Below are 23,979 nucleotides of genomic sequence, written 5' to 3'. Positions count from 1 at the left end.
GGTAGTGGAAGCAGGGAATTTCACAGTAACTTCATTGCAGTGTTACTGTAAGCCTTACTTGTGACTAATAAATAAACAAACTTAGAGATACTATCGTGATTTTAAAGGGCCATCTTGATAAATACATAAATAGGATGGGAATAGAGGGATATGGTCCCTGGAAGGGCAGTGGGTTTTAGTTCAGACAGGCAGCATAGTAGGTGCAACCTTAGAGGGCCGAAGGGCCTGTTCCTGTGCTGTAATTTTCTTTGTTCTTTGTTCTTAGGTCATCTCATTGAAATATGTGGGGCATGATTTTCCCCAAAAAAGTTCTAAGCGACCAACAAACAGGAGAACAGGGGTTTATTGGGTGAGCTTAGTGAAATTAATTTACAGCACTCTGTGCAACACAGAGGCCATCTGGTGATTCATGCCAGTTGGTGGGGGGAGAGGCCCTAATCCCGCTGGAGAGGCCAGCATCAGAGGATGCTCAAAGGAGCATTGAGCATGCGCAATTCTCCCAGTATACTGGGAGATCGGTTGACATGCCTCTCCTATCCCCTTCCGGGCAACGGTGGCCCGCCTACCCATACATGGCCAGCCCTGCCCCCCTGGACAACACCAGCATCTCCACATCATCCCCTGGACATGGTCAGCCCCATTCTCCCCTCCCCACGCTCCCTCAAACATCACCAGCCCCAACCTCCATCATCCCCCAGATAATAAATACCATCTAGGAAAGTGAGGTGAGGAGGTCACACAGCAACTGCAAAGGGAAATTGAATAGTTAAGCGATCGGGTGCAATGCAGGGAAATGTAAATTTATTCATTTTGGTAGGAAGGATAGAAAGGAGTAAGTAGTGTATTATAGTTTAACCTTACTTGTTTAATAAATCTTTTATTCTATTGATAAAAGTTTATCAGCTGACTCTTATGACCCTGTTTAGTAGCTGCCCTTCACATTTCTAAACAAGAAATCCACCAGGATCCCCACCCCTGCTGTGATCTGATTTGTCTAGCAGTAACATCAGCTGGGATCACAACAGATTCCTCAGGCTGGAAAGTCCACAACTAAGGACCATAGTTTCAAGAGAGAGGGGAGGGCATTTAACGCTGAGATCCAGAGAAACTTCTTAATTCAGTGGATTGTAACCTTTAGAATTCTCTGCCCTATACTGCTATGGATGCCAATTTTGTTTTATTTATCAGGGTCACAAGCATGCTTACATTAACACTGCAATGAAGTTACTGTGAAAATCTCCTAGTTGCCACACTCTGCGGCCTGTTTGGGTACACTGAGAGAGAATTTAACATGGCCAATGCACCCAACCAGCACGTCTTTTGGATTGCGGGGGGAATCCAGAGCATCTGGAGGAAATACCATCAGACAGGGGGAGGACGTGCAAATTCTACACAGGCAACGATCCAAGCCGGGAAGCGAACCCAGTTCACTGGCACTGTGAGGCAGCAGCGCTAATCGCTGTGCCACCATGTCAAGTTAATGGGTATATTCAGCACTGAGATTTGTAGAATTCTGGATGTGAAAGGAACCAAGGGTTACAAGGACAAGAGGGGAAAGTTGAGTTGGTCATAGAACTCCTACAGTAGAGGAGGCCATTTGGCCCATTGAGCATGCATCGACAATAATCCCACATAGGCTCTGTCCCCATAATCTCACATAGTTAACCTGCTAATCCCCTGACACTGAGGGGCAATTTTAGCATAGTCAATCCATCTAACCCGCACATCTTTGTACTGTGGGAAGAAACCGGGGTACCCAAAGGAAACCCACAGCAGACATAGGGAGAAGGGGCAAACTGCACACAGTCACCCAAGGCTGGAATTGAACCCGGGTCCCTGGCGCTGTGAGGCAGCAGTGCTAACCACTCTGCCACCACTCTGCCCAGAGGTAAACGTTCCATCACAATCACACACAAAGTTGGAGCAGGCCTGAGACCATTCTATGGGTGACTCCGGCTCCTATTTCTGATGTTATGTTCTGTTAGAAGTGCACATTTTTATTCTAAAAGGATCAACTAATTATTTCCTGTTTTATTTTTCCCCTTTGGCGAAACCAGTTCTGAGCATTGGAGAGGGCGGATTCTGGGAAGGCAGTTCCCGAGGCCGGGTTGGATGGTTTCCCGCTGAATGTGTGGAAGAAATTCCGGCAAATGAAACCAGACCAGGTAAGGACTCAGATGAAACTTTTTGACGCTGTGCTTTTCAGAATTCAACTCAGTGTAGCAAGCATTCGGCGGAGCGAGTGAGGCTGAAATTCTCCGGTCCCGCTGCAGTGAACCGAGATTTGGCTAAGTGACAAATTCTCTGTCCTCGCTTGCAGTGGCAATGGGGCGTGAATGGCTGGAAAATTTTGGATTTTTTTAAGTAGCCTTAACACTCCTGGCACTAATATGGAAATAGATCAGCGCAAACATTGAATCCTTTGAGGGTGGTGGGTGTTTGTAACGAGCTACCAGTAGTAGTAGTAAAGGCGAATATGTTGTCTTTTAAAAAGCGTTTAGGCAGTTAAATGGGTAAGATGGGTATAGAGGGGTCTGGGCCAAATGCAGGCAATTGGGACTAACATAGGGGTTAAAAAAGAGGACGGTATATGGACAAAGGGCCTGTTTCCATGCTGTAAACCTCTAAGACTCAATGTGCCAACCCAGACCAACACACCTTTGCAACTGACGGGCAAATATACCGCGATGGGAGGTGGGTGGCGGCTGATGAATCAAGAACTAACAGTGTGAACAGACAAAGCAGAAAAGAAATCTGTTCTTCTGCGGCACCGCAGGCTCCACTTTCTTTTGTTGCACAGAAACACAATGGCCAATTTCCATGCCCTGATCCCCGATATCAGCCTCAAATCTACACTGGCCTATAGAATCAGAGAATCCCTCCACTGCAGTAAGAAGCCATTTGGCCCATCAAGTCTGCACCAACCCCATTCCCACCCAAGCCCTTTCCCCTCAATCCCACGTAAGGCTAATCGCCTTGACACTAAGGGGCAATTCAGCATCGGCCAATCCAACTAACCCACGTATCTTCGGAGTGTGAGAGGAAACCGGGGCACCCGGAGGAAACCCACGCAGACACAGGGAGAATGTGGAAACTCCGCACAGGCAGTGACCCAAGGCCGGAATTGAACCTGCATCCCTGGCATTGTGAGGCAGCAGTGCTAACCACTGTGCCACCGTGCTACCCGGTGAGTTCTATGACCTCCTTCCATCAATGTATATTTAGAAGAATTCTTAAGGCTGGATTTCCTAACCATTGGCTCCAGCTACTTCCCTCTCAGGCACTAAGTTGTGATGGGACGTGCAAGGAGATTGTCATTAATATAGGATTCCACTTTTTAATGGTCCTGGAAGACTTGCAGGGTTTTTCTCCAAATGCGAAGTGAGGTGAGCAGTCAGTATGAGTGAGGCAGGAAGCCAAGTTCCTGAGGCGTTTGAATCTTACTTCATTGTTAATGTCATATGGATCATATTGGGGATAATTGACGTTTTTTCTTGGGATCCCTCATGGATCTTCAGGAGTTATTGGGATTTCCTCACACATCTTCAGGATTTATTGGGGTTTCCGCACAGATTTTCGGGAATTATTGGGGTTTCCTCACAGATCTTCAGGAGTTATTGGGATTTCCTCACAGATCTTCAGGATTTATTGGGGTTTCCTCACAGATTTTTGGGAATTATTGGAGTTGTCTCACAGATCTTTAGGATTTATTGGGATTTCCTCATGGATCTTCAGGATTTATTGGGATTTCCTCATGGATCTTCAGGATTTATTAGGATTTCCTCACAGAACTTCAGGATTTATTGGGATTCACTTATCTTCAGGATGAACTGCTTCTTTTGGAAGGCAGTCAAAAGGAGCTTTGCTGTCTTCAGCTTTTCACTCTCTGAATTGTTAAATTGTGCAGCATGCAGTATTAAAAGTGCAGTAATATCAAACAGTCAAATACTAGGAAGACCAAAGTCATTGGGTGGAATTTTCCCATCCTTCCCATGCGGGTGGGGAACCCAGTGACTCAGAAATCCACCTGTGTAAAATTATGCTGCATTTCTGCCAATGACAGATTAAAGGCGGGCATTCTGCCCACTGCCTGATGGCATGAGCAATATTTACGATCATCTGTACCCCCTGAATGCTCGTTAAAATAGCTGCCTGCCTGCATCCCATCACACCTTCCAATCTTGATTCAGGCCAGTGGGAAATCACCTTGGTGTCAAACCTGATTGACAAAGAGTGGCGTGCACAGAGAGGTGCTCAGTTCTCAAGAGGCGTTGAGATGGGTGCACCAACTTTCTGTCACAGTGCTGAGCTGCTGCTTACAGGCTGTTCGCCACTGTGCCGGAGCAGGCCAGTTCCTGCCTTCCATCTCCATGTCGAACTGCTCTTCATGGACAGCTCGACTGACAGACCCTCCTGGGTCACTGAGTCAAATCAGTCTTGTGGCTAGGATTGGGAGTACAGGGGTCTCCTTACCCCTTGTTGTCACACACCAGTGTCTACCTGGACAGCACGGTGCTGTGGGGCTCACGCAGTCATCTCAACAAAGGTCCAAAGTTCAACTGGGGTTGGGGTGTGATGTGAGGCTGGTGGGGAGGAGTGGATTGATGAAGACAAAGGTGGTGGGGGGGGGCAACGAGAAAGGAGGACTCTGCATGGAATGGTAGAAGGGCGAGGGCTAAAACTGGCAGTCAGTGGGGTAAGGAGTAGAATGAAGAAGGTGAACAATGGAAGGCACAGGAAAGACTGAGGGGAGGGAAGCTGGATCCCGAAAAGGCTGCAGGGAAAGCTCACAAAGAGGTGAAAGGGAGGTCACATCGTTCACTGGGAGGGCTTACATGAAGAGTCCAGGCGTGGTGGGTGGAGATCCAAACGGGACATGAGCACCTCGCAGGCGGTGGGCTCGGTGAGGGGGGCAGAGAGGGAGTTATTTGCATTGAGGGACAGACTTCCCCTTGAGGTTGTTCACCTTTTGCCTCTGGATTGTTGACATCTTGTACAGTCTGGTGAAGACTGGGGCTGGAGAGAGCGGTGTGCGTTTGCTGGACTGGTGTTTAAACATGGACCTTTGAACTCGTCAGCTGAGGGCGGGCAGACGAATTAGTTGCACGCCAGCCTGGAGAGTCAGAGGGAAACTCATCTGTGCATAATTAATGAGGTTCCAAGAACAGAATCCGGTGCAGGATTGTTGTTGGCAGAAAGCTGCCTCCGGAGCCACCCACCATCACATTTAGTCTCAAAATGGCAGAATTCCGCTCATTGCCTTTGGTTCCCACCATGACCTGTCCTTCTCTCTGAACCACTGTGTAAAGTCGAATCATTCTATTTGCAACCTTAGCATCTGATTTTCCACCCCCATAACCTCTCCATTTCACCGAGACTGCTTATTCCAGTCTCTGAAGTATTGCCTGACTCCATTCCCTGCCTCTACTTTCCTCCTGACGGAAGCCATTGTTACCTCATTGTTATCTCATTAACTGACCTCTCGCCTTTCACCCTCCATAAACATCAACTCATTCAAAATATTGCTGCCCAAATCCTGACCTATGCCAAGACCCGTTCACCCATTCCCCCCCCTTTTGCTTGTTGATCCATATTGATCTGCAATTCTTCCAATTTAAAATTCTCATCTCTACATTTCACCCATGACCTCACCTCTCCCGATCTCTATGACCCCCCACCAGTGCTACAAAACCCTTTGCTTTCTTCTAATTCAGGCTTTTTCTATATTCCTGGTTTAATTAATCCCAGTATCGGGTGGCCATACTATCGATTGCTTAGGGTGTAATTCTCCTGTCCTGCCCGCCATGAGAATCGTAGCAGACGGGACTATGCAAAGGTCCATTGACCTCAGGTGGGACTTTCTGGTCTTGGGACAAATGCGCTGGAAAATCCTGCTCTGAGTGCTGGAATTCTCGCCCTCAATATCTCCACATCTTTACTTCACTATCCTCCTCCTTTTAAGTTTAAGACACTTCTTAAAACCTACCCTTTCAATCAAGCTTTTTGTCATCTGATTTAACATTTCCTCATGTGGCTCGGTGTCAGATTTTGGCCCCTATTGGACGCCCTTGGATGTTTTCTTCATTAAAGATGCTATACAAATGTAGATTTTCATTGTTGTTAGGCCTGCAACAGTGACTGTGTTTCCATCCCAGATTCTGGGCCTTGTCACAGGATAGATGAGTGTCTGGACATCATCAGGCCTGTGTCCTAATGGCCTGACTCCGACAAGACAGGTTTATAGGAATGAGGCCACGAGCCACACCGCCCTTTGAGCCAAATTTCACTGAGTGTAGCCGATTGTCTGCCTCAGCTTCAGTCACTGCTCAATCCCAAAGTCTCCTGATTGCTCCAGTGCCCAAATATCTAGCAATCCCGCTCTGGTGTATAGTCAACGATGTGGCTCTTTGGGGCGAGGGTATGGCAGGAAACCTGCCCTTGGGAAGCAGAAGTCAAGGCCTGGAGGTTAGGGGGAGACAATACTGATCGGCGGAAGCTGGAAATGCTTCGCAAGCCAGGCGGCATCTGGGGAGAAACATCTGTTCGTCCTTCAGATCTAAACCCTTCCTTCAGCGGGAGGAGAGAATCAGGTTATCGCCAATCCTGCCCTTGTCCCCGGTATAACTAAAAATAGGTTCTGATCACCTGTCAGATTTAAATGTATTAATAACCGTAGAATGAAGATGAGACAAATTTCTCAAAGGAGTACACAATCCCAGATCGTCCAGGTGAACCGCCTAGTGAAAGAAATTCATTTCCGAGCACACACTTTCATCTGAAGGTGATGAACGTGGAAGGCGCTTGCATCTTGCTAAATCTGTTGCTCACACTTGATAATAGAAGCATCTGACATGTGGCATTTCAGTTTTATCACAACAGATTGATGTAACTATTGTAGAAACTGAAAGGAGGGAGGAAAAAAAAGCACAGTTGATTTTAATCCTGCCTGGCCACGATATCCTCTGGCTCGTTCAGTGCCATTTACGTCTCATCGTGACATTGAGCTTTCTCTGTCCTCTAGTGAACCCAATCCTTTCCGGGTCAATGCCCCTTTGTCTTCAACAGAATGCCACATATTTCCACTCCAAAGTCACAAATGACTCAGTTTTATTTATTTTGTCTCCTCGCTCTGCAGTGTTGTCCTTTTTTGGGTTGCTGGAGTTGTACCGGAACAGTCTGTTCAAGCTCTCATAACGGGTGGCACAGTGGTTAGCACTGCCGTCTCACAGCGCCAGGGACCTGGGTTTAATTCCAGCCTTGGGTGACTGTTCTCCCCATGTCTGCGTGGGTTTCCTCCGGGTTCTCCGGTTTCCTCCCACAGTCGGAAAGATGTGCTAGTTAGGTGCATTGGCCATGCTAAATTCTCCCTCGGGCTACCCGAACAGGCACCGGAGTGTGGTAACTAGAGGATTTTTCACATTACAGTGTTAATGTCAGCTTACTTGCGGCACTAATGAGTAAACTTTAAAGCATTTTTTTTTGTTGATTATCCTTAAACTTCAGTGCAATGTAATGAGGATCACAGCCATCGTTCCAACCGCCCCGTCCGTTCCCGTCCTTCACAGGTACAGGCTTCACTCCCCCCTTTCATCAGCATTGCCCATCCCCCTTCACAAGCATCGTTCCACTCCCTGTCCATCACTGGCATCACACCCTCCCCCCTTTCAACAGCATTGCCCCTCGTTCACAGGCATAATTTCCTCCCCCCACTTCCCAGGCATTGCTCCCCTCTTCAAGGGATGTCTTCAAAGACATCCCCCCCCCCTCAATATCTCCACCCCTTCACAGGCATTGACCTACCCCCAAGAATTGTATCTCCTACCCATCCCCACACACCTTCATGGGCATCATTATCTCCCCTTCTCAGGCATCACCCCCTCCCCACTTCTCAAGCATCATTGCTGTCTGTTGGTTGAGATGGTTGGCTTTCAGTGGATAAGGTGTCCCCTCATCCATTGCTCATACGACAAACCCTTCATTCCGGGGATCATTCTAATGAACCTCTCTGGACCCTTTCCAAGGCCAGCACATCCTTCCTTAGATACAGGACCCAAAACTGCTCACGGTACTCCACATGGGCACTGACCAGAGTCTTATACAGCCTCAGAACTACTTCCCTGCTCTTGTATTCTAGCCCCCTCGACATGAACACTTCATTGCAGTGTTAATGTAAGCCTATGTGTGACACTAATTAAAAAACTTAAAACATTGGGTGATTTAATTGCCTATTGTCTGAGTTTCAATATTTGCAATAAGTTTATTCGCAGGATGTTTTTCATCATTCATTCTTGGAACATGGGTATTGCCGGTAATTTTTTGTCCATTCTTAATTGTCCTGGAGAAGGTGGTGGTGAGTCAGCTTCCTGAACCACTGCAGTCTGTGTGTTGCAGGTAAACCCAAAATCCATCGGGAAATGAGTTCCAGGGTTTTGACCCAACTAAAGTGAAGAAACGGTGGTTTCTAAGTCGGGGTGGTGGGTGGCTTGGAGGGAAACCTGCAAGTGGTAGTGTTCTCGTGCATTTGCTGCCCTTGTTCTTTTAGGTGGTAGAGGTTGTGGGTTTGGAAGGTGCTGTAGAAGGAGCAAATTGCTTCAGTGCATCTTGTGGATTGTATACAGTGCTGTCACTGTTCACTGGAGGTAGTAAAAGTCTAAGGTGGTGGCTGAGTGTGACTGAAGTGAGTTACTTTGTCCTGGGTACTCTCAACCTCCTTGCGAGTTGTTGGAGCTGCATTTATCCGGGCAAGTGTGTAATATTCAATCACATTCCTGACTTGTGCCTTGTAGATGGTGGACAGGCTTTGGGGAGTCAGGAGGTGAGTTACATGCCGCAAGATTCCCAGCCTCTGACCTGTTTTTGTAGTCGCAGTATTTATATGGCTGGTCCAGTTCAGTTGCTGGTCAGTGGTAACCTGAGGGATGTTGATGGGGAGGGGATTGATGCTGGTGATGTCATTGAAAGTCATGGGGGGGATGGTTGGGTTTTTTCTGGTCGTTAGTAGTTACTAGGCCAACACATGTAGCTGAGGAAGGAACAGTGCTCAAAGAAAGCATTGGATTGGAAAATTTGAGGCATGCAATATTCCTGATTCCAGATTGTTAAATTAGATTGATGGAAAATCAGAGATTGCACACCCAAGACTTTTACAAGTCATTATTCACTCTCTGTAAGCACTGTTAATTTCCAGGGATGTCCGACCACTCCCATCAAAAATCCATACTAGAGTATAGAAGAAATAATCTGCTAATTTCCATAGCTGCTCTATTTTAAATTGGGTACAAAGTTGAAATTTCTGCCAAGACTGCTAACTCATTGAATTTGTACAAAGTTATTCTCCCTTGATATTTTAAAGGAAAATCAACCCAAGTGGCCAGTGGCCCAATTAAAATAGTGGAAAGAACTTGGTGCAAGCATGTTCAGTGATAATGTCCCCAATTGTATATAACCTTACTCTTTCTACACAGCTCATAAGAGTGTGGAATGTTGAAGTGGCCTATTTAAGGTGTGACCTACATTGTTCCTGGTCATTCCAAATATGGGTGGGAATGTAGGAATGGGAATAACGGAGCAGGAGTAGAGCATTCATTCCTCTACCATGTTCTGGCAGACAATTAGATCATGGCTGATCTGTATCTTAATTCCATCTGCCTGCCTTGGTTCCATAACACTAAATAGCCAGATCTGACAAAGAACCTTCAAGCTCAGTTTTGTTGTCTTTAATTGACTGATTTTGAATCAATTTGATTTGATTTGATTTATTATTGCCACTTAAGACCATAAGACATCGGCCTGCTCTACCATTCAATCATGGCTGATATTTTTCTCACCCCCATTCTCCCCTTTTCCCCCGGGATCCCCTATTAATCAAGAACCTATCTATTCTTAAAGACACTCAATGACCTGGCCTCCACAGACTTCTGCGACAATGAGTTTCACAGATTAGCCACTCTCTGGCTGAAGAAATTCCTCCTCAACTCTGTTTTAAAGGATTGTCTCTTTAGTCTGAGGTTGTGCCCATTGGTTCTAATTTTTCCTACGAGTGGAAACATCCTCTCCATGTCCACTCTACCCAGGCCTTGCAGTATCCTGTAAGTTTCAATAAGATCCCCCCTCATCCTTCTAAACTCCAACGAATACAGAGTCCTCAACTGTTCCTCATACGACCAGCTCTTCATTCCAGGGATCATTCTTGTGAATCTCCTCTGAATCCTTTCCAAGGCCAGCACATCCTTCCTTAGTTACGGGGCCCAAAACTGCTGACAGTACTCCAAATGGGGTCTGACCAGAGTCCTATACAGCCTCAGAAGTACATCCCTGCTTTTGTATTCTAGTCTTTTCGATATGAATGCACATTGCATTTTACCTTCCTAACATGCACATATATTAGTATACAGTGAAAAGTATTGTTTCTTGTATGCTGTACAAAGCATACCGTTGATAGAGAAGGAAAGGAGAGAGAGTAGAACATAGTGTTACAGTCATAGAGAAAGATCAATTTAGTGCGAGGTAGGTCCATTCAGAAGTCTGATGGCAGCAGGGAAGAATCTATTCTTGAGTCAGTTGGTACGTGACCTCAGACTTTAATATTTTTTTCTCAATGGAGAAAGGTGAAAGAGGGTATGTTTGGGGTGCGTGGGGTCCTTAATTATGCTGGCTGCTTTTCCGAGGCAGCGAGAAGTGTAGACAGTCAGTGGGTGGGAGGTTGCTTTGCGTGATGGATTGGGCTACATTCACAACCTTTTGTAGTTTCTTGCAGTCTTGGGCTGGTCGGAAGCCATACCAAGCTGTGATACAACCAGAAAGAATGCTTTCTATGGTGCAGCTGTAAAAGTTGGTGAGAGTCATAGCTGACGTGGCATGCCTCTGGTGGAGAGAGCTTCCGATTTCCAACTACCTTTTGTGTGAAGAAGCACTTGTTTCTTTTGGTGTGATAATATAAGGAAGGTAGTGAGAAGAAAGAGGGAATACCATGTTGATGCTTCAAACTTAGAGTAACTGATCTCTGATCATTAACAATTCATTCATTATATTTCTCCTCTGTCTATTGTTCAAATTCATGACCAAAACATACAGGGTGACCACATTTAGAACTTGGAAGGGGTTTGATTCTAACTGAGGGTCAAATTATTTGTATTAAAGTTTATAATGCTAGATGATGAAAGAGAACTCACACACTTATCACATTGATAAATGCCTTTCTATTGTACTCTGCTTAAAATATAGTCAGAATTTTACATCGCTCATGCGGGCATGTGTCCAACATGGCAGGCACAAGATGTCACCGCGCGCACTTGAGCAATATTTCAGCAGAGGGACATAGGTGAGAGTCGGGGACCAGAGACAGAGGTTCTTGAGGGGGTGCACAGTAGAAGCAGCAGCCCACACCCTCCCGGATCTCAGCCCACACCCTTTTCCCACCCTCCCCTGCAGCGCTGAGCCTTCCCCAGCGTGCATTTCACACTGGCTGCCTGGGAAGCTTGTGGGTTTACTATCAAATAAACTGGTTGGACTTTAACCTGGTGTTGTGAGACTTCTTACTGTGCCTGTTAATTGGCCAGAGTAAAGTCACGTTCCGGGGATGATTGCAGCCAGAAATACCTTTCACGCCTGCTTCTGGGGCCACTGTGTGCGAGCGCCCAACAGGTAAAAAATTCAGGCCTTTAAGTATTTCATGAATGGTTCAGTGGGTAATTTCACTGCCTCATTCTTACTGAACTGCACAAGTTAGAAAGGTGGCAGCTCAATTGCATTTTGTGCACAGGTAATTAAACTCAGTCGAACCAATTGATAGGAGGCAGTAGCCCAGTGCTATTGTCACTGGACCAGTAATCCAGAAACTCAGGGTAAAGTTCTGGGGACCCAGGTTCAAATCACACCACAGTGGATGGTGAAATTTGATTTCAATAAAAGCCTGGAATTACAAGTCTGATGATGACCACAAAGCCATTGTCTATTGTTGTAAAAATCCATCTGGTTCATTGATGTGCATTAGGGAAGGAAGTCTGCTGTCCTTACCTGGTCTGGCCTACACGTGACTCCAGACCCGCAGCAATGTGGTTGAATCTCAAATGTCCTCTGAAATGGAGGGCAGTTAGGGATGGCCAGTCAATGCAGGCCAGGCCAGTGACACCCAAATCCCATAAATAAGTTTTTAAAAATTGGCTTCATTACCTTGGGTGGAGCAGAAGGTAAACAGCGACCTAGCTTTTCCCCTGTTTAGAGCAATTTATCCAGTCTTGCCAGAATGAGACCAGTGTATGTGGGTCAGTAGGTGATGACTGAATGGCCTATATTTGGTGATGCCTACCATGATAGATTAGCCAGCCAACCCTCGTCATTGAGGATCACACATGAACACTGTGGAAAAATTTCTTTAAGGCAGGGGAACACAGAAATACGCTCTAGAAAGGAAGTTAATGGGCGGAATTCTCTGACTACGCTGGTTAAAAAGCTGGAAATTCCCATCTGACCGTCTATGGCGTTTTTCATTCTCCGCAACCCTCCCGCTAAAATTCCAGTGGCAGTCGGGATGGGAGAACTCCATCCAATGTCTACAGGAGGGGCTTGGAGTGGAGGGAACTATTCCAAAAATTCAAACAAGCCTTGTTTCAGATCACCTGCTTCTGAGGGATGAATCCACATACTAATTCACCGATTGTGATGATAGCAAAGTGAATTATATATAAGTAAAAGGTGTAATACAGCAAGATGTAACAATCAGGTTGGATTTAGACTATGGCTTCATCATTAAGAAGCATGTGTTAGACTGAAATACCACAATATTTCAGGCCACTCTGTGCATCTGCAACTATTAAACCCGCAGGTAATGCCACGGGCCTTATATGCACAGAGGGGATGCATTATGAATTATTTTATCCCAATGCAGTAAATATTTCAGAATTCAGCACATTTCAATATTCATGAACAAGGTATCAGGGAATTCTGGCATACTTTTTCTGCTGTAGTTTTATCCTCAAAGCAAGAGGCTGTGAGTGATTGACATATTTTACTGTGAGCAGCTCAGGAATGACAATAAATGAATTTTTCTTGGAATTGAGAAAGCTTTCATTGCACATCAAAGGCTACTTAATATCCTTCCCAACATGCCAGCTGAACCAATCAAATTGTAGGTCCATGTGTCATGGATTACTTCACTTGTAGGGTTCTAATAGATGGTAATGAATGTGATGAGAACTCTGGAACACAGTGCTACATTTCATTACTTTTAAAATAGTTTTTCGCAATGCAATAATATTTTTTTTATTTGTTCATGGGATGTGGGCATCGTTGGCTGGGCCAGCATCTATCACCCATCCTTAAGGAGTAACTAAGAGTCAACCACGTTGCTGTGGCTCTGGAGTCACACGTAGGTCAGACTGGGTAAGGGTGGCAGATTTCCTTCCCCAAAGGACACGAGTAAACCAGATGGGTTTTTATGACCATCATTAGACTTTTTCATTTCAGGTTTTTATTGAAATCAGATTTCACCATCTGCTGTGGTGGGATTCAAATCCGGGTCCTGAGAGCATTACCCTGGGTCTCTGGATTACTAGCCCAGTGACAATACTACTACACCGCTGCCTCATCCCTTTTATATGAAGTGATAAACAGAGAGGGCGTGATGCAAAGCAGTCCCTCTTGTAGCTTTGTGAAAGATGTAGCCAGAGCAGTAAGATGGAGTCCAATAAAGCTCGTGCTTTATATATCTCTGAAGACTCACTGGCTAAAATTTTACTGTCCCGCCTACCACGGACAAGAGGCGAACCATGAAAGGTCCATTGACCTTGGGTAGGATTTTATGGTTTCTGGATGAGTGTAGCCGGAAAGTACCACCCATTATATATTGTGTATTATTCAAAATATACCAAGAATATTATACGGTGGCAGCGTATAAAAAAATTAGCGATGGGGAAGTTGCTACGATTTCCTGATGGTTGCAGGCCTCAATCAATTCAAAGCTTGGCTGGAATTATTTAGGAGCTTTGCCAGATATTGTACCAGGTCAGGCATCACTGTAAAGATGAGAAGTGGGCAGGTCAGTACGCTGTTATATGTGATGGGTGACTGTGTGAATAATATCCTCATCAGGTAGGGTATTGATGAGGAAAAAGCCATGACCAATGCTGTAATAAAAACAACTGATGCATACTTCAATCTGACCGCAGAACTTTGCGTGGTCCCCCCACCCCAATTGCTATGATTCCCGTGGCAGGCGAGACGGGAAAATTCAACCCACTTTCTCTCCATCCTTTCTTGATTTTGTTGACCTCTTGATCAGAATCTTTTTTCTGGCTAAAGGGATCCAACTTGCTCAAGCTCTGCTGATAGCTATAACTTCTCAGTTCTGGTATTGTCCTTGTTGGTTAGATGTATTGGCCATGCTAAATTCTCCCTCAGTCTACCCGAACAGGCGCCGGAGTGTGGCGACTAGGGGATTTTCACAGTAACTTCATTCCAACGTTAATGTGAGCTTACTTGTGACTAATAAATAAACTTTAAACATTTTTTTACACCTTTTCTAATGTCTTCGATTAATTTTCTCAACATTGCTAAACCACTTTTACACTGGTATGATGGCAATAATGTTGTAAGCAGCATTGCCAGCTATAATAACTTGTCGTCTTTTTATTGTTCAAACAACTGACTTGATGTATGATGATTATCTTCTTCATACAGCATGACTGTATCATAGTATTTTTACAATCTTAATGTTGAAATAAATGGAAGAGCCGGAATGTATTCACAGTGAAGAGCTTCTCCACTGTGAAATTAGAGCTTAAATATGCTCAGGGAAAGCTTGTCGAACATGTAGTGGATTGGTTCCAGGATGCTTGGTAAGTATAATTGAGATCTTGATCTGACGGACGCACTCCATGGCATCTGAAATTGGTTATTTAATAGCTTGTCAGCTTTAGACTAATGTCATAAGTTTCTGTGGGGATTGTCACATTATAACAGATGACATTCTCGGACATTAAATCTAAGCCTTGTGGACAGTGTTTCAATACTTAATGATAGTGTGAGCAAAGTTCCACTCTGCACATTCATAAAAGAGTGTTTCATTTCATAATATTATTCTTGGATTAATTGTACTATGGTTAATTTTGAATGTAACACACAATGCATTGGGTTTTAATTAAATTGGATGTTCAATGGAGGGGCTGTGGGTAGGAACATTGGGGAAAGAGTGGTACGATTCTGCCCTTTGTTCCATCATTCAGTGAGATTATGGCTGATCTGTAACTCAACTCCATCCATGTACCATGGCTCTATGTTCTTTTATACCCTTGGCTAGCAAAGTTCCATCAATCTAAAGTTTACAATTATTGATGAAACCTCATCCGCTTTGTACAAAAGATAAGTCCACACTTATTCTTTATTTTCCTGAACAGCCTGGTTCTGATATTGAAACAATGGATTTAACTGTTGTCACCACGTCCCCCACCCAGCTAAAAATGAGCGAAAAACCTCCCCATTTAACAGCCCACTAGACATTAATTGGTCTTTTTTAAAATTCGTTCATGTGAGTGTCACTGGCTGGACCACATTTATTGCCCATTGCTGAGGGCAGTTCGTAAGATATAGGAGCAGAATTAGCCCATTCAGCCCATCGAGTCTGCCCCACCATTCGATCATGGCTGATATGCTCCTTATCCTCATTTTCCTGCTTTCTCCCCATAACCCTTCAATCCACTACCAATTAAAAATCTGTCTAACTCCTCCTCAAATGTATTCACAGTCCCAGCATCCACCGCACTTTGGGGTAGTGAATTTAGGGGCAGCACTGTGGTTAGCACTGCTGCCTCACAACGCCAGGGACCTGGAGTTTGATTCCCAGCATGGGTCACTGTCTGTGTGGAGTTTGCACATTCTCCCCATGTCTGCGTGGGTTTCCTCCAGATGCTCCAGTTTCCTCCCACAGTCCAAAGATGTGCAGGTTAGGTGCATTGGCCATGCTAAATTTTCCCTTAGTATCAAGGGGACTAGCTAGGGTAAGTGCATGGGATTACGGGGACACAGCCTGGGTGGGATTGTGTTCGGTGCAAACTTGATGGGCCAAATGACCTCCTTCTGCGCTTTAGGGATTCTATGATTCCACAGATTCACAACCCTTTGAGGGAAGTAGTTTGTCCTTAATTCTAGTTAAATTTGCTACCCTTATCCTTAGACTATGACCTCTTGTCCTAGAATGCCCCCACAAGGGGAAGCATCTACATCACATCTACTTTATCCATATCTTTTATATTATATACTCTATTTGATCTCCCCTCATTCTTCTAAATTCCAGACAGTATAGGACTAAATTGTTCAATTTCTCTTCATACAAGTAGTTAAGAGTCAAGCACATTGCTGTGGCTCTGGAGTCACATGTAGGCCAGACCAGGTAAGGACAGCAGGTTTCCCTTCCCAAAGGACATTAGTGAACCAGATGATTTTTATGACAATTGACAACGGTCTCATGGTCATCATTAGACTTTTAATTTCAGATTTTTACTGAATTCAAATCTCACCGTCTGCCATGGTGGGATCTGGGTCCCCAGATCATTAACCCGGGCCTTTGCATTACCAGTACAGTAACAATATCACGACACCACTGCCTTATCCCAAAAGGCCTGAGACTGAACTTCCACCCCTCAGCAGTAGGAGGTCTGGCCTCAGTGAACTGTTGGCTGATCAGAGGCTGGCAGCTCTCCAGCAACCATAGCACCACTTGGACTGGTGGCCACTCTGGGGCCTACAGGAAGGTGTGGTGCACTGGAGGAAGGGTGGGAAGCTGCATGGTGGGTGTTGAGGTGGTGCAGGCTGAATAGAGCTGTGGGGGAGGATGTGTGAAGGAGTGGGAAAGGTGGACTCTGATGGAGCCAGGGCTCCATTAATGAGGAACATCCCTCCCCCGCCCTTCCCCCCCCCCTTACCCCAACTTGCCTGCCACCAGCCCTCACTGTAAAAGCTGCCAGGGTGGCCGCTACGTATGTGCCTCTACTCTCAGTGGTAATACCCCAGCAGCAGGAAAATGAGGTGAGCACTTAATGGGCATCATTTAGCCAAGCGATGGGTAATTAACATCTTCCTTGCTGGTGTTAAAATTGCAGTTAGATCCCATAAAATCTTACATCTCCCATCCACCCCAAACAAACCTGCCAACCCACTGTCAGATGGTCACCACATCCAGCTCCAAAGCCCATTGATGAGGATTTCCTTCCAGCGGAAAGTATCTCCCATGAATCAACTTTCCAAAATCCTATTAACTTCAGTCAAATGACCTTTAACATTCTATGCTCCAGGGAATTACATGTCTTTCCATGTAATCTAACCTTTGGAGGCATCTTAACATCCTGGTTAATTTGTGTTGCAATCCTTCCAAGGCCAGTACCAAGAACAGTACAGCACAGGAACAGACCTTTTGGTCCACCAAGTCTGTGCCAACACAGATACCTTTCTAATCTAATATTTTCTGACCTCTACATAGTCCCTACCCCTCTATTCCCTGCTTATTCATGTACCTATTCAGATATCTCTTGAACGTTGCTATAGAATCTGCTTTCACCACCTTCTCTGGCAGCATGTTCCAGGCATTCACCACCCTCTGTGTGAAAAACTTGTCCCTTACATCTCTTTAAACGTTCCCCCTCTCACTTTCAACTTATGCCCCTGAGTAATTGATCTTTCGACCCTGGGAAAAAGACTCTGACTATCCACTCTATCCAAGCCTGTCATAATCTTGTAAACCTCTCTCAGGCCCCCCCACCACCCCCTCCCCACACCCCCGCCCTCATCCTCCAATGCTCCAATGAAAACAATTCAAGTTTGTTCAACATTTCTTCATATCCATATCCTCCAAACCAGCCAACATCCTGGCTTATTAGTGATAGGCAGCATGATAGGTAAGTCTCTTCTGCACCCTTTCCAATGCATCAACATCCTTCTGGCAGTGTGGCGACCAGAATTGTACACAATACTCCAAATGCGGCCTAACCAAAGTCTCATACAGCTGCAACATGATTTTCCAATTCTTATGCTCAATGTCCAGACCGAAGAAAGCCAGCATGCCATATGCCTTCTTCACCAACTTGTCCACCTCAGTTGCCACCTTCAAGGAACCTTCAAGGGCATGCCTAGATCGCCCTGTATGTTAATATTTTTAAGGGCTGTACCATTTACTGTATACTTTCCTTCTGCAGTAGACCTTCCAAATTGCATCACCTCACATTTGTCCGCGCTAAATTCCATCTGCCATCTTTCAGCCCGGGTCTCCAAATCTATTTATATCCTGCTGTATCTTCTGACAATCCTCCTCACTATCCACTACTCCCCCAATTTTTGTAACATCTGCAAATTTACTAATCAAACCACCTTAATTTCCTCCAAATCATTCATGTTTATATATATTACAAACAACAAAGGCCCTAGCACTGATCCTTGTGGAACACTGCTTGTCACAGACCTCTAGTTAGAAAACCCCCCTTCCACTGCTACTCTCTGCTTTCTATGGCCCAAGCCAGTTTTGTATCCACCTTACCAGTTCATCTCGGATCCCATATGACTTCACCTTCTGTATCAGCCTGCCATGAGGAACCTTATCGAAGGCTTTACTAAAGTCCATGTATACAGCATCTGCTGCCCTGCCCTGGTCAGTTTTTCTTGTCATTTCCCCAAAGAACTGAATCAAGTTTGTGAGACATGACCTCCCCTTCACAAAACCATGCTGCCTATCACTAATAAGCCTATTCTCTTCCAGATATGAGTGCATCCTGTCCTGTTCGTTAATGTTTGCTGCCCAAAATTGTAGAAAATACTCCAGATGTGGTCTAAGCAGTGCTTTGCAGAACTCCAGCAAAACTATCACTGCTGTATATTTCAGCCCTCTCATTGTAAAGATGTATATCTCATTAGCTGTCTGTACTTAGTTACTATCTTTAGTGATCTGTGTACATGGTCCCTTAAACCCTTGTAGACGTCCTTTGTTGCCAGCTTTTCACCCTTTATGCTAATGTTTTGATCTATCTTTTTTTGATCCAAAATGGATGACTTTGTCCTTACCTACATTGAAATCCATTTGATACAGTTCTGCCCCTCACTTAAGCTGTCAATGTAACTTTGCAATTTTATGCTCCTGGCTACATTGGTTACAATACCACCATTTTTTTGTTCATTCAAAACACTTGTTTGCGTGGCTGTTTGTTGCGTTATCTATGTCATTAATGAATATCATGAGACACAACTCAGATCATGTGGAATACCACTGTGTGATCTCCCTGAGGGGGTGAATTGATGATTACCTTGGATTTACGATCCCTACTTCAATGATTAAAAGGTTTGTAGGTGTTAGACATATTGGCCAAGTTGCTGATAGTGAGGCAGAAAGCTGAAAACCAGAGGAAGATATCAAAGGATTGGCCAGGTTGGCAGAGAAGTTTGATTTGATTTATTATTGTCAAATGTATTAGTATACAATGATAAGTATTGTTTCTTGGGCGCTATACAGACAAAACATACCATTCATAGAGAAGGAAAGAGAAAGTGCAGAATGTAGTGCTACAGTCATAGCTCGCTTATAGAGAGAGATCAACTTAATGCGAGGTAAGTCCATTCAAAAATCTGAGAGCAGCAGGGAAGAAGCTGTTCTTGAATTGGTTGGAGATGACCTCAGACTTTTGTATCTCTTTCCCAATGGAAGAAAGTGGAAGAGAGAATGCGCAGGGTGCGTGGGGTTATTAATGATACTAGTTTCTTTGCCGAGGCGGAAGGAAGTGTAGACAGAGTCAATGGATGGGAGGTTTGTGTGATGGATTGGGCTACATTCATGACCTTTTGTAGTTCTTTGTGGTCTTGGGCAGAGCAGGAGCCATACCAAGCTGTGATACAACCAAAAATAATGCTCTCTATGGTGCACCTGTAAAGGTTTGTGAGAGTCATAGGGTTCCAACCTGGAAGTGAAGAAAGGTAATACTTTTAAGGAGGACAAGCAAGGCAATGAAATATATGCTGAATAAAACAGAAATGCCTGGATTTTGAGAAGTGTGGGAGAATAGAGGATCTTGGAGTGCATGTCCTCAGGTTTCTGGGGATAGTAGGTCAGGTGGTTAAGAAGGCATATGGGATACTTTCCCCTTTTGAATCATGGAGTCCCTACAGTGCAGAAGAAGCCATTCTGCTCATCGAGTCCGCACCAACTCTTTGACAGAGTCTCTTACCCAGTCCCTCACCCCCAACTTATCCTTGTAACCCTACATATATATCATGGCTAATCCATCTGACCTACCCATCTTAGATAACTAAGGGGCAGTTTAGCATGGCCAGTATACCTAACCAGCTCATCTTTGGACTGTGGGAAGAAACCAGAGCACCCAGAGGAAACTCCCGAAAACACGGGGAGAATGTGCAAACTTCGCACAGTCACTCAAGGCCAGAATTGAACCTGGGTCCCTGGAGCTGTGAGCAGCTGTGCTAACCACTGTACCACCATGTTAAGAGCAGGAAAGTTATGTTGGAACTGTATAAAAGACTGGTTAGCCATTGCTATAAGCACTGTGTACAGGTCTGGTCACCATGTTATAGGAAGGACATGATCGTACTAGAAAAGATACGGAGAAAATTTATAAACATGTTGCCAGGAATGGAGAACTTTAGCAATGAGCAAAGATAGGATTGGTTGGAGTTGTTTTCTTTGGAACAGATGAGGCAAAGAGGAGATTTAATTGAGGTATATAAAATTGCAAGAGGCCTAAATAGAGTGGATAGGAAAGAACTATTTCCCTAAGAAAGGAGATTAAACCAGGGGTATAAATGTAACCTGGTAGAAGTGTTAGACAGGGGAAATATTTCCATCCAAAGGGCGGTGGGTTCTAAATCATGTGCTAGAGATAGAATTCATGCTTGGACAAGCATTTTAGATTCCAGAACATCGAAGACCAAGTGCTGGAAAGTGGGATTAGGTAGGATAACAGCAAATTACTACAGATGCTGGAATCTGAAACAAAAACAATAAATGCTGGAAAATCTCAGCAATTCTGGCAGCATCTGTGGAGAGAGAACAGAGCTAATGGATCCAGAACTGGCTTGCCTGCAGAAGGCAGAGAGTGGTTGTGGATGGGTCTTTTTCTGCATGGAGGTCAGTCACCAGTGGAGTGCCCCAGGGATCTGTTCTAGGACCCTTGCTGTTTGTCATTTTCATAAATGACCTGGATGAGGAAGTGGAGGGATGGGTTAGTAAGTGCACCGACGATACGAAGGTTGGTGGTGTTGTGGATAGTCTGGAGGGATGTCAGAAATTGCAGCGAGACATAGATAGGATGCAAGACTGGGCGGAGAAGTGGCAGATGGACTTCAACGCGGATAAATGTGTAGTGGTCCATTTTGGCAGGACCAATGGGATGCAGGAGTACAATATCAAGGCTAGGAGTCTTAGCAGTGTAGAGGAGCAGAAGGATCTTGGGGTCCGGGTCCATAGGACTCTTAAATCGGCCTCTCAGGTGGAGGATGTGGTCAAGAAGGCGTATGGTGTACTGGCCTTCATTAATCGAGGGATTGAGTTTAGGAGTCGGGAGGTAATGCTGCAGCTTTATAAGACCCTTGTCAGACCCCTCTTGGAGTACTGTGCGCAGTTCTGGTCGCCTCACTACAGGAAGGATGTGGAAGCTATTGAGAGGGTGCAGAGGAGATTTACAAGGATGTTGCCTGGATTGGGAGGCATGCCTTATGAAGACAGGTTGAGGGAGCTAGGTCTCTTCTCCCTGGAGAGACGAAGGTTGAGAGGCGACCTGATAGAGGTTTATAAAATGTTGAGAGGAATAGATAGGGTGGATTCTTGGAGGCTATTTCCCAGGGCTGAAATGGTCGCTACAAGAGAACACAGGATTAAGGAGCAAGTACAGAGGAGATGTTAGGGGTAAGTTTTTCACTCAGATGCTGGTGTGTGAGTGGAATCGGCTGCCGTCGGTGGTGGTAGAGGCGAGCTCGCTGGGGTCTTTTAAAAGACTTCTGGGTGAGTATATGGGATCTAATGGGATTGGGAATTACAGATAGTCCTATGGCTTGGTAGATATAGATGTGATCGGCGCAACTTGTGGACCGAAGGGCCTGTTTGTGCTGTAGTGTTCTATGTTCTATGTTCTAATGGGTGGGATGTTACAGTCTCGCTCGGACGAGACTGGAAATTCCTGTTCGAGGTCAACAGACATTTCCGTTGTTGGACCGTCGCCCGCTCCGACTTCCTGCTGGGTGAGGTGGTAGAGTCCTGGCCAATGTTTCAAGTCTGGATGACTTTTCATTTGGTTGGATAACCTTTTTTCTTAGCTAACATAGACATGATGGGCCGAATGACCTCCCTCTGTTCCTTGACTGTTTGTGTTTATTTAAATCGACTTCAGCAAGAAATAAGAGTCTATCTCTGGTGGGTACTGACTGTTCTTTGGACTGGTTACAGTATCCCCTGGTGCAGAGCCACATTTGGAATTGCTTAGCTCTTCCAAGACATTTGCCAGCCAGACTTTTCACTTCTATTCTTCTGAGACAATGAAACATTACCACTGTGGGTGGCCAGGCTCATCCCAAGATCGGAAAAGTCTGCCAAAGGTCAAGAGGCTGAGTAGACTGGGGCTATACTTATTGGAATTCAGAAGAATGAGGGGAGATCTTATAGAAACATAAGATTATGAAGGGAATAGATACGATAGAAGCAGGGAAATTAGAACTAGGGAGCATGGCCTCAAAATAAGGGTGAGCAGATTTAGGACTGAGTTGAGGAGGAACTTCTTCACACAAAGGGTTGTGAATCTGTGGACTTCCCTGCCCAGTGAAGCTGTTGAGGTTACCTCATTGAACATTTTTAAGGCAAGGATAGATACATTTTTGAACAATAAAGGAATTAAGGTTATGGTGAGCGGGTGGGTAAGTGGAACTGAGTCCACAGAAAGATCAGCCATGATCCTTAATGAATGGCAGAGTAGGCTCGAAGGGCCAGATGGCCTACTCCTGCTCCTAGTTCTTATGTTCTTACGTTCAACGGACCATTGTATGGTCCGTGTCCTGCCTGCTACAATTCCTGTGGTGAGAGGGACGGGATTCCACCGTGTGTGTGTGTGTGTGTGTGTGTGTGTGTGTGTGTGTGTGTGTGTGTGTGTGTGTGTGTGTGTGTGTGTGTGTGTGTTCCCACATTATTAATAGTTGGCCACCAGAGGGTGAAATTACTATCCAACAGGTAGTAGATTAGACTTTATGTATTATGCTTTACATAAATGTATTGTGCTGTTGCACTATTGAGTGGAATGTGAGGCATGGGAAGTTTGAAGACCACACACGATATGACAGAGATACTAGCCTGACACTGCTGCTTGTATTGTGATGGCAGCCTGAGTGATTACTTCACTCCATCTGTCACACAATCATCCTTTAGGTCAAATGCCATTCGATGCTCACACATCATTCATCTTCCTGATATGGCCAGTAAAGGAAACATGTTGTTATTTGATTTTAGCGGCTATCTAGCTCCTCTCAGCATTTGTTTTTGTTATTGAATATTGCCTTCTGACTCCTTCAGGTAATTGTCTTGCATTTTAAATGGCAAAACCTCAAACGCAGCTGAGCTAATTCCTTGACGCGCTGCCAGTTCCAGGGTTCTACAGGTACACATCTTCTGGAGTGTATTGTTTTACATCAAGCAGCAAGTACCTGCGAGGGATAGGAGGCAGTAATTCAATCTGAGGGACCTGATGGCTCTATACATCACTCAAGCTTTTCCCTCGCGACACCCAATGCCATCGGGGTCCTTGCAATTGAATTATAGCTTATGCTATCCCAGATAGCAGTTGCTTTTATATTAGTTCCACATCTTTGACAGATGGAAATCTTTCCACATTAAAATTAAATCCCTTTGGTATTCATTTAAAAAAAAAGGAAAATGATCTTTCTTCTTGCAGTTCTCTCGATCTGTGTACATGTTCAGTTGGATTCTACAGGTTTATATGGGATATACTGCAC

General features: G+C 45.0%; 1 protein-coding gene across 2 annotated transcripts in view; it reads left to right on the top strand.

Moving 5' to 3' along the window:
* Nucleotides 1-23,979, top strand: part of shank2b (SH3 and multiple ankyrin repeat domains 2b) — a 919,901-nt gene that overhangs the window by 410,517 nt on the left and 485,405 nt on the right. For both annotated transcript variants that reach the window (XM_080189952.1, XM_080189951.1), the window contains exon 14: nt 2,058-2,165. In XM_080189952.1, coding sequence (XP_080046078.1) covers nt 2,058-2,165 — 108 coding nt within the window. The remainder of the gene's footprint in view (nt 1-2,057; nt 2,166-23,979) is intronic.

The sequence above is a fragment of the Carcharhinus amblyrhynchos genome, chromosome 6, assembly GCF_965287045.1.
Source record: "Carcharhinus amblyrhynchos chromosome 6, sCarAmb.v2.hapA, whole genome shotgun sequence".
NCBI classification, from domain to species: Eukaryota; Metazoa; Chordata; class Chondrichthyes; order Carcharhiniformes; family Carcharhinidae; genus Carcharhinus; species Carcharhinus amblyrhynchos.
This window is presented reverse-complemented; position numbering and strand designations above follow the sequence as displayed.